Source organism: Cololabis saira, chromosome 4 (assembly GCF_033807715.1).
Source record: "Cololabis saira isolate AMF1-May2022 chromosome 4, fColSai1.1, whole genome shotgun sequence".
In the NCBI taxonomy this organism is placed as follows: domain Eukaryota; kingdom Metazoa; phylum Chordata; class Actinopteri; order Beloniformes; family Belonidae; genus Cololabis; species Cololabis saira.
Window position 1 is genome coordinate 46385747 of NC_084590.1, and position 15243 is coordinate 46400989.

At 44.7% G+C, this 15243-nt stretch overlaps 1 protein-coding gene across 2 annotated transcripts in view; it reads right to left on the bottom strand.

Moving 5' to 3' along the window:
* clip3 (CAP-GLY domain containing linker protein 3) overlaps positions 1-14399 on the bottom strand; it is a 23884-nt gene extending 9485 nt beyond the window's left edge. For both annotated transcript variants that reach the window (XM_061719915.1, XM_061719913.1), the window contains exons 1-7: positions 14293-14399; positions 8590-8973; positions 4869-5008; positions 3635-3728; positions 3363-3524; positions 2393-2511; positions 1-181 (exon numbers count right to left, since the gene is read on the bottom strand). The exon at positions 1-181 is cut by the window's left edge. In XM_061719915.1, the coding sequence (XP_061575899.1) occupies positions 1-181; positions 2393-2511; positions 3363-3524; positions 3635-3728; positions 4869-5008; positions 8590-8959 (1066 nt within the window). In that variant the 5' untranslated portion in view covers positions 8960-8973; positions 14293-14399. The remainder of the gene's footprint in view (positions 182-2392; positions 2512-3362; positions 3525-3634; positions 3729-4868; positions 5009-8589; positions 8974-14292) is intronic.
* Positions 14400-15243: the final 844 nt, after the last annotated feature.

Genomic DNA, 15243 nt, shown 5'->3' on the forward strand with positions numbered 1-15243 from the left:
TCAGGTTCCCGGGGATGTTGTCGTAGTTGGGCAGTGTGGCGCGTGGCAGGTTGCAGCTCAGCGGCACGGCGTCCAGCAGCAGCTGCTTCAGCTCCTTGGCCACCATGGCGGCCTCCGCCTTGTCCAGGCTCATGTCCATGGGGTCGGGCACCACCTCTCCCGGGACCTGGCCCTTCTCGTTCTGGACAGACGGACCGGCGGTTAGACACGCTGGTGCATGCTGGGACACGGCCGCAGTGGAGTTTTTGGCAGCCATTTTAGATTTAGTCTTAGGGCCCGATTTACTAAGATCCTAAATAAAGAGTACTAAATTGCGTGTGCACTGAAAAAGTTTGCGCGTGCTGTTGTTGTGTGTTTTGCGGGTGATCAACTAAGATTGCGTGCGCAATTGATAACAGGTGCAAACCTCAGTATTTAAATGAGGTGCTGCGCGTCTTACGGTTTGCGGCGCAAACTTTGCGCCATGGAGAGTCTGGATGGAAAGCAGGATATAGTCGCAAGCGCAAAATGAAATTTGACGAGTTGGAGTTATAGAGATATTAGTGGAAGAGGCAAATTGTTGTGCCGTATTCAGCACCCCTGCCGTGAAAAGCACCCCCTCGTATATTCAATGATAAGTAGACCAAGAAAAAAAAACAACACACTGACACTTCAATATATTTATACACACTCACACAAACACATACTTAGGAGTTTATATTATATATATTTACAAATATTATGGAAGACAACACAGTAAGCAGGCTATTAATTAATGACATCAATAGCCATTTACTCGATCTTTTTTTTTACCCGAATCCATGAGCGCATTTAAACATGAATCATTAACACAAAACTGGACGCTAAACAGAACATGGACAACAGAACATGAACAGAACACGGAATGAGAATATAATTTTTGTCAGACGAGGGGGTGCTTTTCACGGCAGGGGTGCTCAATACGGCACGACACCGGACCGGGGTATGACAACTGCAGAACAAGTATAGGCGCACAATGAGAAACACTTTTTTCTCCATGAAAACACGTGATTTATTTATTATCACAAATAAAAAAATGAATGTGCCTCCTGTGGCAACCTTTTGCTGAATAATACTCGATTTAACATTCAAATAAAATATTTCTCCTTTTGCATGTGGAGATTAGCACCTTCCTTACGAACGTATTAAATAGAGACGCAATCACAATCCACGCAAAAACTTTCAGGCTTGGTAAATCTCATTGCGCGTGGTAAATGGACCAATTTGCATCTTCCCCTCCCAGTATTTAGCGATTTCTGGCGGGTACGCCCCATATTGATTATTCATCAGGGCAAAAGTACTAAATGAATAGCGTGTGCTATTTTGCGCATTTGTGAGACGCAGTCCTCTTTGCACGCTGTTAGTAGATCAGCTGGCACTTTGGTTTGCGGGTGCTGTCAAGTTTGCACACGTTTTTACACACGCAAACCTTTAGTAAATCGGGCCCTTAGTCTTTTGGACGAAAATGCTTATTAATTTTAGTCACATTTTAGTCATTTTTATATGTGATAATTTTAGTATAGTTTTAGTCGACGAAAACTCAAAAAGGTTTTATTCGACAAAAACTCAAAAAGGTTTTAGTCCAGTTTTAGTCGACGAAAACTCAAAAAGGTTTTAGTCTAGTTTTAGTCGACGAAAACTCAAAAAGGTTTTAGTCCAGTTTTAGTCGTCGAAAACCCAAAAAGGTTTTAGTCGACCAAAACTGAAAAAGGTTTTGGTCTAGTTTTAGTCGACGAAAACTCAAAAAGGTTTTAGTCCAGTTTTAGTCGATGAAAACTCAAAAAGGTTTAGTCTAGTTATAGTCGATGAAAACTCAAAAAGGTTTTAGTCGACGAAAACTCAAAAAGGTTTTAGTCGAAGAAAACTCAAAAAGGTGACCCACTAACATTTTCGTCTAGTCTCGTCAACGAAAACTCAAACACGTCTCGTCATGTTTTTATGGAAGAATATTAGGGCCAGGCAGAAGAAAAATAAAAAATTTTAAGGAGGAAGATTTTTTTTTTCATTATGCACTTCGAGAAAAAAGTCGCAATGTCGAGAAAAAAGTTGAAATGTCGAGATTTTGAGAAAAAGGTTATAAAATTTTGACTTTTTTCTCGAAGTGCACAATAAAAAAAATCTTCCCCTCTGAAATATATTTTCTCCTGGATGGCCCTAATACTCTTCCGTATGTTTTGGTCATCATGAAAAAAAGGTGCGTCAACGAAATAATTATAAATAAAAATTAAAACAACACTGCACGGCGGCTAGCTGGACTAGCCAGAGGTCTTACCCGGACTACCCGGACTAGCCGGACTAGCCGGAGGTCTTACCCGGACTAGCCGGACTAGCCGGAGGTCTTACCCGGACTAGTCAGACTAGCCGGAGGTCTTACCCGGACGATGGGGTTGGCTCCGTGCTCCAGCAGGCACTTGACGGCGCCCAGGCAGAGGTTGGAGGCGGCGATGTGCAGGGCGGTGCCGTGGTGGAAGTCGCTGCAGGTGGAGTTCAGCACTGAAACCACAGAAGAAGAAGAAGAAGAAGACGAGCACCGCGCGGTGAAACCAAAGATACTCTATACAGAAGATCACGCATTACCGTTTCTGCCAATGGTATGAAATGTTATCCACTTCCTGTCTCCTTAGTGGGCGTGGTCGCCCCTCTCCCCACATCGTTTTGGAACATACAACACTAGATACAGTACAACTTTAATATTTGCGCCTTATTTTGCCGCTCGTTTTTTTTATCTGCTACTTTAATTTCTGATATCAACCTGATATCAATCATCGGATCAGTCTAATATTCTTTTTTTCCCATCCAAAAAGACTTCAATAATAACAATAACTGTATTATTAAGCAAAGAAGCAAGTTTTATTTTAATTTTAAATTTCAGTTTATTTGATGGGAAAACGACTTTGGCAGTTCTGCAGTGACCGACGACTCTGAGCAGAGCTATGTATTATTATTACATTATATTATATTATATTATTAGCTATGAGAGCCAAATCTGGCGAGAGTGTGTTGCTCAGACAGAGACAGGTCTCAAACTAAGTTCATTTTCTCCTAATCTGTCGGTCTGAAAATTGCCATTTTGGTGTCAGAATGTTCAGAAGGTTTGTGGCTTTTGAAAAATGTTACCCATATTTACTTAGGTTACTATGGGGCGAAGGAATTGGTAATAATCTGTGCTCACACGGTTTTCCAGTAGGACTCAATAGACTCAGGACCTGCTGTTAGTCTCCTAAAGGGGCAGTGGGGAAACCCACGTGACACAGATACAGGAAACACAACCGTAGTGGGCTGTCTCGTTTATAAAACGTCTCTGGTGAAACGTGGCGGAGCATGCCGGGGCCGGGCCGCGGTACCTCTGGGTTTGGACTCCTTCAGCAGAACCCGGATCAGCTCCGGGACGTCGAAGTAGGCGGCGTAGTGCAGCGCGTTCATGTTGGTCCAGCGACTCCTGAGGCTCACGTCGGCGCCCAGAGACATCAGCTGGCTGCTGAGGCGCAGCGCCGCCGCCGGGTCTCCTGCACACACGAGGGGGGGGAAACTGATGGTTCTGGACCCGGTACCACCCTCCCAGACCCCACCCATCCCAACAGCCCTGACTGGATCCAGAACCAGAACCGGTTCTTACCGACTCCGTGGGCGCCGGCCTTGCAGCTGTAGTGCAGCAGCGTCATGTCGGTCAGGCCGTCGCGGTCGTTGACATGGCAACCGCGCCTCAGGATCTGGCAACGAGACGAGACGGTTTTACCGAGCTGGAGGTTCTGATGAACTGATGACCTCATACAAAAGTTATTGATCATGTCCTTCCATCCATCCATCCATCCATCCATCCATCCATCCATCCATCCATCCATCCATCCATCCATCCATCCATCATCCATCCATCCAACCATCATCCATCCATCCATCATCCATCCATCCATCCATCATCCATCATCCATCCATCCATCCATCCATCATCCATCCATCCATCCATCATCCATCCATCCAATATCCATCATCCATCCATCCATCCATCATCCATCCATCCATCCATCATCCATCCATCCAACCATCATCCATCCATCCATCATCCATCCATCCATCCATCATCCATCCATCATCCATCATCCATCCATCCATCCATCCATCCATCCATCCATCATCCATCTATCATCCATCCATCCATCAGTCCATTCATCCATCATCCATCCATCATCCATCCATCCATCCATCCATTAATCCATCCATCCATCCATCCACCCATCCATCCATCCATCCATCCATCCATTAATCCATCCATCCATCCATCCACCCATCCATCCATCCATCCATCCATCCATTAATCCATCCATCCATCCATCCATCCATCCATGATCCATCCATCATCCATCCACACATCCATCCATCCATCCATCATCCATCCATCCATCCATCCATCCACCCATCCATCCATCCATCCATCCATCAGTCCATTCATCCATCATCCATCATCCATCCATCCATCCATCATCCCTCCATCCATCCTAGATAACCAGGTTAATGGTGATAACCGTAGATTACCGGGTGACCATGTGACCATCTGCTGGGTCACGTGACCCTCCTTCCTCCTACAGTCTGAGTCAGCTGCTGAGTCAGCTGAGCCAGGATTCTGGCCCGGTTCCAGTCGGATCCACAGAGAGGTCGGTCCTGCCGGGCTTCTTGTTTCAGGCCCGTCAGCATGTTCGGAGTCGTCCTCAGCTTGTCCGGGTCACGTTGGCGTCACCATGACGACCCCAACCGCTGCTCATGCTGCAGAACCTGAGGAGGTTCTGCCCGACCCGACCCTGAACCCAGACCCAAACCCAAACCCAGACCCAAACCCGAGCCCTCCGCGCTCTCACCTCGTTGCCGATGAGGTCGATCTTGTGCTGCACCTGCGGCACCCATTGGCGGATGACAGCAAACAGCTCGGGGACGGTGGTCCGCGGGTCCAGCAGGATCTCCAGGCAGGCCGGGTCGTTGGGGTCGAAGAAGGTGAACGCTGCAGAACCACCGGGAGAGAACCGGGTCAATCACCAACGTCTGACTCTGCAGCTTTGATCCCAACCAAAACCAGTAGAAATGGGCAGATAAAAGCTTCCTGTTGATTTAAGGTGGACTGAAGAGTTCTGGCAGGCCTGAGTGGGTCCGGCAGCTCTGAGTGCATCTGAGGAATAACAACGAGCTCGTCGTCTAGCGGCAGCGGGCCAGAGACCCTCAGAAAACACCGCCGGGGACCAGCTCTTCCCATAATATAACCCCCCTGGTTGAGGATTTAAGGTGGACTGGTTCCAGTTACAATGCCATAGATAAAGGCATCAGATAAAGGCTTTACTAAACACTAACTAGAGGCTAGTGATGCACCGAAATGAAAATGTGTGGCCGAAACCGAACACTTGGCCGAATACCGAACAATACCGAACATGGTTCTTCGCAGTTTTTCATTTATTTTGCCAATTTTTTCACCATTGCATAAATCAAATAAATTTGATTTAGGCATGCTTTTAAAAGAAAAAAATCTTTTACAAAATTACAAGGTAGAAAACATTTGTTGAACATAAAAAACTGAACATTTTTTAATTTCCCAGCATTTCTTAAATATTCCAGCAGACATTATACCAGCAAAGAACAATAACTTAAAATAAAAAAAATAGCAAAATAAATTTTTTGGCCATCTTTGAGCTTACGTTAGGCTTAACTGACTGAACATTGTAACATAGGCCTTAAAACAATAAAAATGCATTAAAGCGCTCAGGGTTTTTTATCATTTCAAATGATAAATCAAACTTGTAGTGCTGAAAGACTTTGCAGATGTTTCCCCTCTAGATATTTGAGCAGAAAATTCATTGCAAACAGCCATTCTTTTATTATTCTTTGCCACTCTAAAATACTTCCACACTGCTGACATGTTTGCACCGCACCACTTCACTCCACGCTCTTTTATCTGTTTGATTTCGTCATCTAAACGCACCTGTAATAGATTGATTTATGTTGTTTTGGTTCCACCTGCTGGTGAATGTTAGTTACATTCTTATGTAGTTAGTTTTTGGTTGGCCAACGATTTATGTGGTGCGCAACAGTTACGGAGCGGCCAGTCTATTTCCTTATTTTACAACGCCGTTATTAATTGTTCGGTTTTTTCCCCACTTATTCCACTGAACACCGAAAGTGTTTTTTTGCCATTTTCAGCCGAACAATTTCGGTTACCGAACAATCGGTGCATCACTACTAGAGGCTTTACTAACACTAACTAGGGGTTTACTAAACACTAACTAGAGGTTTACTAATCACTAACTAGAGGCTTTATTAAACAATAACTGGAGGTTTACTAACACTAACTAAAGGTTTACTAAACACTAACTAGTTTGGTTTTAAAGGTGGAGGTGGTGTCAGCCTCCTTAACTCAGATTGGAAGTTGGTTCCATAGTAACGGTTCCTGTTAGCAGAAGACCGCCCTCCAAATCTACATTTAGATACGTTAGGAACTACGAGTAAACCTGCACTCTGAGAACGGAGAGCTCTGCCAGGAACATAAGGCACTATCAGGTCTTGCAAATAATGCAGATCTAAGCCGCTTTGGGCTTTATACGCAAGTAATAACATTTTAAATTGGATTCGGAATTTTACGGGTAGCCAATGGAGCGAAGATAACACTGCTGATTCCTGTCAGCACTCCCGCTGCTGCATTTTGGATCAGCTGGAGCCTATTCAGCAAATTACTTGGACATCCTGCTAATAACACATTACAGTAATCCAGTCTAGAAGATACAAATGCATAAACTATTGTTTCAGCATTGATCTTTGATATTACGCTGTTTTAAAAACCTGATTAATATATGGTTTAAACGACAAATCCTGATCCAAACAACACCAAGGTTTCTCACAGTTGCACTGGAAGCCATCGCAACACCATCTAATCCCTTCCTAAGATGCTCTAGACCAGAGATATTCAATTGGCGGCCCGCGGGCCACATGCGGCCCGCCAGGAGCTTTTATGTGGCCCCTTGTCACATTTCAAAAAAGGGAGTGTTTGTTGAAATTATTTTTTTTTTTTTTTTTTTTTTATAATAGTGATGCACCGAATGTTCGGCCGAAAATAGCAAAAAAAACACTTTCGGTGTTCGGTGGAATAAGTGGGGAAAAACATGACATGCCAGGAATGCGTTCACACAAGGTGCGATTTTTATTTGTAATGTGTGCAGAGAATGCATATCGCATTTAAGTTTAAGATGCTTGGTAGCCTTTTTTTAGTTGGTTAACGATGCATAGTGTTTGTACATGTTAATCTCTGTTGGAGATGTTTTTTACTTCGGATTTTTTGCCAGTGTTGCACAGTGTTAATGTTTGTCACATTATTATTAACCTCCGTTGTAACGAGGACTTGTTTACATCATTAGGCTTCTAGGATTGGCCTGAAATGTTTTTCATTTGAATAAGTGAGGACTTTGCATTTCAGATGGAACTTCTAAGCCTCCTATAATTCGTGATTGTTTTGTTTTGTTGATATAATGCACAGATGTGTCATTAATAAAGGAGCTTATGGTTAATATATTGGTTGCTTATTTATAACATCAAACTGGCTACTATGGACTAAAATGCTTGTGCTCAATGCTTAATATAATATTCAAATAAGGAAATCTTGGTGAAAGTGGTGCTTTGTCATTATGGCGTGTTTTATTAAAAGTAGGTCAATATCAATTTCATTAAGTTTGCACAATGCATGGTTTCAAAATGAATTCAAAATAATTTTTCTTTATCTGAATATTATATTTAACATTCACAATTACTAAATCTGGAGACAATTAATACATAATTCATATGTAAACTAGATATATTCAAATGTATAATACAAATGTATTATATTTACATAAGTCTTCGTCTTTGAGTGCAAAATACATTTTGAAAATCCCCACATTTTCAAATTGTGCGGCCCTCTCCATACAGTCCTTTTGCAGATGTGGCCCCCGGCCGAATCTAGTTGAATACCCCTGCTCTAGACCAAGAATGATAACCTCTGTTTTATCTGAATTTAAAAGTAAAAAGTTAGCGAACCTCCAGTCCTTGATGTCCCTAAGACATGCCTGAACTTTAGCTAACAGTTCTGTCTCATCCGGCTTCATAGACAAATAGAGCTGCGTATCATCAGCATAGCAACAAACATTAATGCCATGACTCTGGATTATAGTTCCCCATGGCTGCATGTAGAAACTGAACAAGATTGGTCCTAGCACTGAACCCTGAGGGTCACCATAGCATATTGGACCTGTAACTTTAACTTTAACAAATCACAAAGTTTCTCAAGAAAACACCACCGGGCCGGACTGGCTCTTCCCTTAACCTAACCCCCCTGGTTGAGGATTTAAGGCGGACTGGTTCCACCTTAACGAATAATAAAGTTTGTTTCCTGAACTAAAAGTAAACACGACTGCTACCCGAGACCCAGACCCGGGTCCCACAACCTGGACCCCAAAGAAACTAGTCAATCAGAGCCTCTCTGATTTAAGGTGGTATGAGTTTGGGGTATCGGGCCAGCAGCCCTCTCCAGCCTCAAATGGTGAGTGTTTTTAAGGCGGTATGACGTACCGTAGTCCTTGGGCAGCGGCGCCTGGGCCGAGGGGTGCACCATGGGCCGGCGCCGCGGCTCCTGAACCGGACTCTGGTACTCGGACACGGACAGTGGCTCCGGGTCCAGGTCTGCGGGGGGGTCGTCCTCCTCCTCCTGCTCCTCCCGCTCCTCCCGCTCTTCTTCCTGCTCGTCCTCTTCGTCCTCCTCCAGCCTCTCCTGCCCTTCCTCCTCCTCCTCCTCCTCTTCCTCCTCTTCCTCCTCCTCCTCCGTCAGCACCTCCTCCTCCTCCTTCTGGGTCTTCCCCTCCTCCGTCTCCTCCGTCTCCTCCGTCTCCTCGCGGTCGTGCCGCTCCTTCTCCTGCACCTCCAGGTTCTCTTCTTTGGTCATGGCGGCGGGTTCGGCTGGAGTTTAACACAAAACACAGTTCAAACGATTAATTTTTTATTTTTTCACTATTATTTTTAAGACGATTATATGGTTTAAAGCAGCACAACGTAACTTTCAGCTTTTGTTGAGTTTGGTGGCATCTTTTGGACAAAAGCGGTAGTGCTTTACCAGAAAGAACACTACGTTTCCCATGAGCACCAGCGCGTACTGCCGGAAAACTCCTGTCCCGTCGCTGCATTTGTTTTGATGAGAGAACACGGGACGCTTTTCTGTTTCACCAAGTGAACAGACGGAACGCAAAAAAAAGATGTTAAACTGCTGGAAAGGAACTGGAATTTACCGGGATACCTTAAACAAGGAAGCCAGGGAGCGGTATATGGAGAAAATAATGATTATTAACGGTCTGGATCCATATGAAATCCCTACTAAAGAATGGAGCTCCTCGTCTGAGCGCCACTCTTTAGAAGGATTTACTGCCGCAGTTCTGCAGAACCACCGTCTCCGGCTACCTTGTTTAGGAGTGTTTGGCAGCTGCTTTGGTAAATGTTTGACTCGCCATGTGTTTCAATAAATTAGTATAATAGGACAACATACAGTACATGTTTTGTATTACTCTTACTTCTCTTTTCTTTTTTTTTGACTGCTATATATGCTGAAGAGGCTCCGAGGCGTGAGCAATATTTTTGTTTTCCTTGTGAGATTATTTTTTTCCTCTGCAGCTACAAATAAGAGTTAATATTTTTCCTCAACAAACTAGTTTTATCTGAAGATTGGGGTTAATCGCACCGCAGAGAGCTGGCCAGCAACTGCGTTTAGCTGGAGAAGTGGGAATAAAACCCGTATGAATGATCCGACCCGGTCTGTGTGAGTGTTTGTGGTTTACTGTGTGGAAGGTTATGTTTGGTCGTTACAGCCGCGATCCAAGCGAGCCGACGACTCTTTCACTCTTTTACTCTGTTATATCAGATACTTGGCCTCCGTGGTTCTGCTTCCAAGCAGGAAAGCGGTGAAAAGTTAAACCATTAGGATCTTTTCCTCACGTCTGTTGTGTGGAGCTGCTGCAGCCACAACGCAGCAACAGCTTCTGCGGAGCTCTGCGCTCCAAGCCCCGCCCATTTTCGTCTCGACTGCGAATCGGGAAGGAGGGGGAAGTGACGTATGCCGTAAAGCAGTCAAAGCCGTAAAAATCTGTAGTTTTTTAGTGTGGCAGGGTTCCTACCATGCTCCTCAAAGTTACATAGTGCCAGTGAAGGCGATACAGACCCCTCAGACCATGACAGAGGTGTCATTAAACCTGTTGGAAGTTGATGTACCATCACAATGACTCTGGAAATATGATATTAAGGTGGAAAAGTTACATAGTGCTGCTTTAACACAATTCATTTGAAAACGATTATTTTTAAAACTTTTTTTTTAAGATTATTTTTTAAACAATTATTTTTTAAACGTTTATTTTTTAAATGATTATTTTTTAAACAATTATTTTTAAAACAATCATTTTTAAAGTGATTATTTTTTAAACGATTAATATTAAAACGATTAATCAGGTGATTATTTTACCAATTAGTTGACTAATCTAAGGAGTAATTGGACGATTATTCTAACGATTAATTTTATAACAATTATTTTTTCAAATGATTATTTTTTTAAACGATTAATTTTAAAACGATTATTTTTTAAATTACATTTTTTTAATAATTTTTCTGTTGTTCGATTAATAAAAACCATAATGTATCAAACAAATATAAAAAATCTTTAATATAGTTTATTAAATAACAGTTTTGCAAGAAAATAAAAATATAGAATAAAATTATCCAAAATAAAACGCCATTCTTTTATTCTCACAAATTATCCAAACGTGTTAAAAATAACATGTTAAAAATAACATATTTAGATAAAACAGCGATGTTTCACACTAAATTACATATTTTTATTACATAAAAAAATATAATCAAGTTTTTAGTTTGTGGCGTTTGTGTTCACAAGGCAACCGTCGGTATCTGTTCAAAGCTGTTAACAAATGCCATGCGCGAACCAATTGTTCTCTCATTGGTCAGAAATGAACGCGGAAAAGGAGTTTCCTCTTCCATACCCCGGGATAAACAACAATGGTTATGAGTGAGTTGTGTCGGTTGCTGTGTGGACTATGTTCTCACTGCAAACGAACCGCTCCAGGTCTGGAATGGAAGCAAGCTGAGACCACCTCTCCTAGGAGATCTCGGCTCGCTTGTTTTGTCCCGCATCCAAACAATTACTGTGTTCACATATACCAAACGAACCGTCAAAGGAACATGACCTCGGCATAGGAATGTTCACTTGAAAACAGGCAACAGACAGCGTTGTACCAAAATTTCCCATTACAGACCCCAGACCACGAGGCCTCTGGGACTTGTTGTTTTGATAGACCATGATGCATCAGCAGGAGACGGAGGCGGGGCGGCGACGGACTTCCCCAAACGTGAAGCTTGGCGGCCGACGCTCGGCTGAACCTGGGTCATGTGACCCCAGACGGGGACCAAGGTTCTGCGATGGTCCGGTCCAAGTCCAAGACCCTGACTGAAATGCTCCTCTACTTCTAGAACGTGCACGTCACCTCCAGCGTCTCAGCCTCCATCTTTGTTTCTCTGCTTCAGCATCAGTCCAGGATCTGAGGCTGAGAGCCCCCCCCCCGTCATTAGCTGGCGCTGGATTCAATCACTTTAACAAATGGACGAGATGCTGAAATCCATCCGGCGGCCGCTCCCTCCATCATCCATTCCTCCATCATCCATCCCTCCATCATCCATCCCTCCATCATCCATCCCTCCATCATCCAGCCCTCCAGCATCCATCCCTCCGTCATCCATCCCTCCATCATCCAGCCCTCCGTCTCCCCGAAGAGTGACGAGCAGAAAACAGGAGTGAATCTAAATCTCCGGTCCTGTCATCACCATCACTTTGTTCCCAAGACGGGGAGAGAGAGAGGGGCGAGAGAGGAGAGAGAGAGAGAGAGAGATAGAGGGGTGAGAGAGGGGCGAGAGAGGAGAGAGAGATAGAGGGGTGAGAGAGGGGCGAGAGAGGAGAGAGAGAGGGGCGAGAGAGGAGAGAGAGAGAGAGAGGGGTGAGAGAGGAGGATGAACCCCCTCAGCCACGTGGATGGATAAATACCTTATATGGATATCTGGGGGCGGGGCCTATCTGGGGGTTAAAAAATGGGGCCCTGTATGCAACTGCTACTAGGAGCCGGGTAAGACCCCTCACGCTAACGTGACGACGATAACGGGAGGAAGCTAACGTGAAGATGCTAACGTTAAGACGCTAACGTTAGGGTGATAACACGAGGATGCTAATGTGAGGAAGCTAACGTTAGGATAACAATGTGAGGACGCTAACATGAGGACACTAACGCAAAGACTCTAACGTGAGGAAGCTAACATGAAGATGCTATCATTAAGACGCTAAAGTGAGGACGCTAACGTGAAGATGCTAATGTGAGGACGCTAACATAAGGACGCTAATGTGAAGATGCTAACGTTAAGATGCTAAAGTGAGGACGCTAACGTGAAGACGCTTATGTGAAGACGCTAATGTGAGGATGCTAACGTGAGGACGCTAACGTGACGACGCTAACGTGAGGATGACAACGTGAGGACGCTAACGTGAGGAGGCTAACATGAGGATGATAACGTTATGATGACAACGTGAGGATGCTAACATAAGGACGCTAACGTTAGGATGACAACTTGAGGATGCTAACGTGAAGACTCTAACGTGAGGACGCTAACATGAAGACGCTAACATGAGGATGCTAACATGAGGATGCTAACATGAGGACGCTAACGTGAGGAAGCTAACGTGAGGAAGCTAGTGTGAGGACGATAACGTGAGGACGATAACGTGAGGACGATAACGTGAGGAGGCTAACGTGAGGAGGCTAACGTGAGGACGCTAACGTGAGGAAGCTAAACTCAGATCAACTACTGGGTCCTGCGAATGCTGCTCAAAACTGTGAAGGTAAAACAGCTGGGAGGTTTCCGTAGCAACGAGTCTTGACTGGCAGCTCGTGGTTTCCATGGTGACCTGAAGTTCAACATTCTATCACGCTGAAACTTTGTTAAAAACGGTGAAGCAGGTAGGTGGACCGCTGCAGTTATTTACAGGAATGTTTCCTGCTACAAACGGAACTGAGTTCTTCGCTGAGCTTCGTCCTCGGACCTGTCCAGACCCGGACCGGGTCCACAACCAGACCCGCCGGTCGGTTAGTAAAAGTAACACAACAAGACGTGTTCTCTCAAAGACATGAAGGACCGTCTCTGCAGGACTCAGAGGTCCAAAACCAAAGCTACCCTCTACAGTAGAGGACCTGCAGGTCTGGAACTGGATCCTAGTGGTCTGTAGAGGACCTGCAGGTCTGGATCTGGACCCTAGTGGTCTGTAGAGGACCTGCAGGTCTGGATCTGGACCCTAGTGGTCTGTAGAGGACCTGCAGGTCTGGATCTGGACCCTAGTGGTCAGTAGAGGACCTGCAGGTCTGGAACTGGATCCTAGTGGTCTGTAGAGGACCTGCAGGTCTGGATCTGGACCCTAGTGGTCTGTAGAGGACCTGCAGGTCTGGATCTGGACCCTCACACAGGAACTTAAATCTGACTGCAGATCGCCGTGACGACGCCGTTTAGAACCTGAACCTGGTGGTTCCTGCTTTGGTGACGAGACTAGAACTGGTTGCTACAGCGACGGAGACGGAGGCCCTGGACCTGACGGAGAACCGGTCTGGTCCGGTTCCCCTGGACCGACAGAGACCAGCATCTCTACTGGATCACACACACACAAACACACACACCGTCACGTGATCAGCTGCTTGTTATTATGGGATGTCTGGGAGACGCCCCCCCCCCCCCCCTCTCTCTCTCTCTTCTTCTCCATCCAGCCTCCATTTTACAACAGAACCAGGCGCGCCCCCGTGGAGGGTCGCAGGTTCAACGACAGGCGCGCCCCCGCGGTGCACACGCAGAAAAACAGCAGATTTATTGATTTATTCAGGCCTCCGCGCGCGGCCCCGCGTCAATGTGCGCGGCCCCGCGAGGACACAATGAAAACATGCGGAAAACACGGATCTCTCCCCCACGCATGAACAACAACATCAACCCCCCCACATGAAAAACACGTTTAACCAGGTTTACATCCAGAACCGGGCCTGGACTGGACCGGTTGGGCCCGGAACAGCGCCCCTCTTCATCCCCGCCATCCCTCCTCCTCATCCTCCTCATCCTCATCACCATCTTCCATCCCCAGCGCGTCCACCCCCCGATCCCCCTCCCTGGGGGGGCAGAACTCCTGGATGCGACGGTTCTTACCTGAAAATCCGTCCTCTGGTGAAGCTGGTCCCGACTGTGACGCGCAGCACGGACACGAGCACGGATGGATGGAGGGATGGATGGAGGGATGGATGCTCACTCCTCTCTCTCTCTCTCTTTTTCTCTCTCTCTCTACTGCCCTCTCTCGATCAAGGCGCGTCACGACAGCGCGGATCAAAACAGAGACAGTAATCAGATTACACCCGACCCGACCGTATATATCAGCATCACTGAAATGGACCTGATGCTTAATCAATGACAACGATATACAAAGAAATATTATCCATATATTTATTCAAACAAAGCCGTTTATAAGCACTAAACTGTAATTAAATACAGACACATGCAGATGTAGCAAAACATTAAATCAAATGCAAAATACAAATAGTTTACAAAACTGTACATTAACAAGAGGAAGAACTGCTGATCACCAGATTCTGTCACCTTGGTAAATAAATGATTAAATAAATGATTGTTGAATAATAATAATAATAATAATAATAATAATAATAATAATGATAATAATAATAATAATAATAATAATAATAATAATAATAATAATAATAATAATAATAATAATAATAATAATAATAATAATAATAAATCATTTAAATGCCCCCTGCTGGTCACTTCGCGTACTGCCCTCTGTTATTATAACAGACTGTAGTTGCGGCCTGCGGCCACCAGGGGGAGACGGAGGTTCTGGTTGCAGACCACGTGACCAGCTTCAGAGAGAGGGTCCATCATAGACATATATACGTATATACCTGTATTCAATTCAATTCAATTCAATTTTATTTATATAGCGTCTAATACAACAGATGTTATCTCTAGACGCTTTCCAGAGATCCAGAACATGAACATAAACATAAACCGAGCAATTATTATATAAACAATGGCAGGTAAAAACTCCCATAGTGGGAGAAAAGCCTTAAGCCAATTATTGGCAAG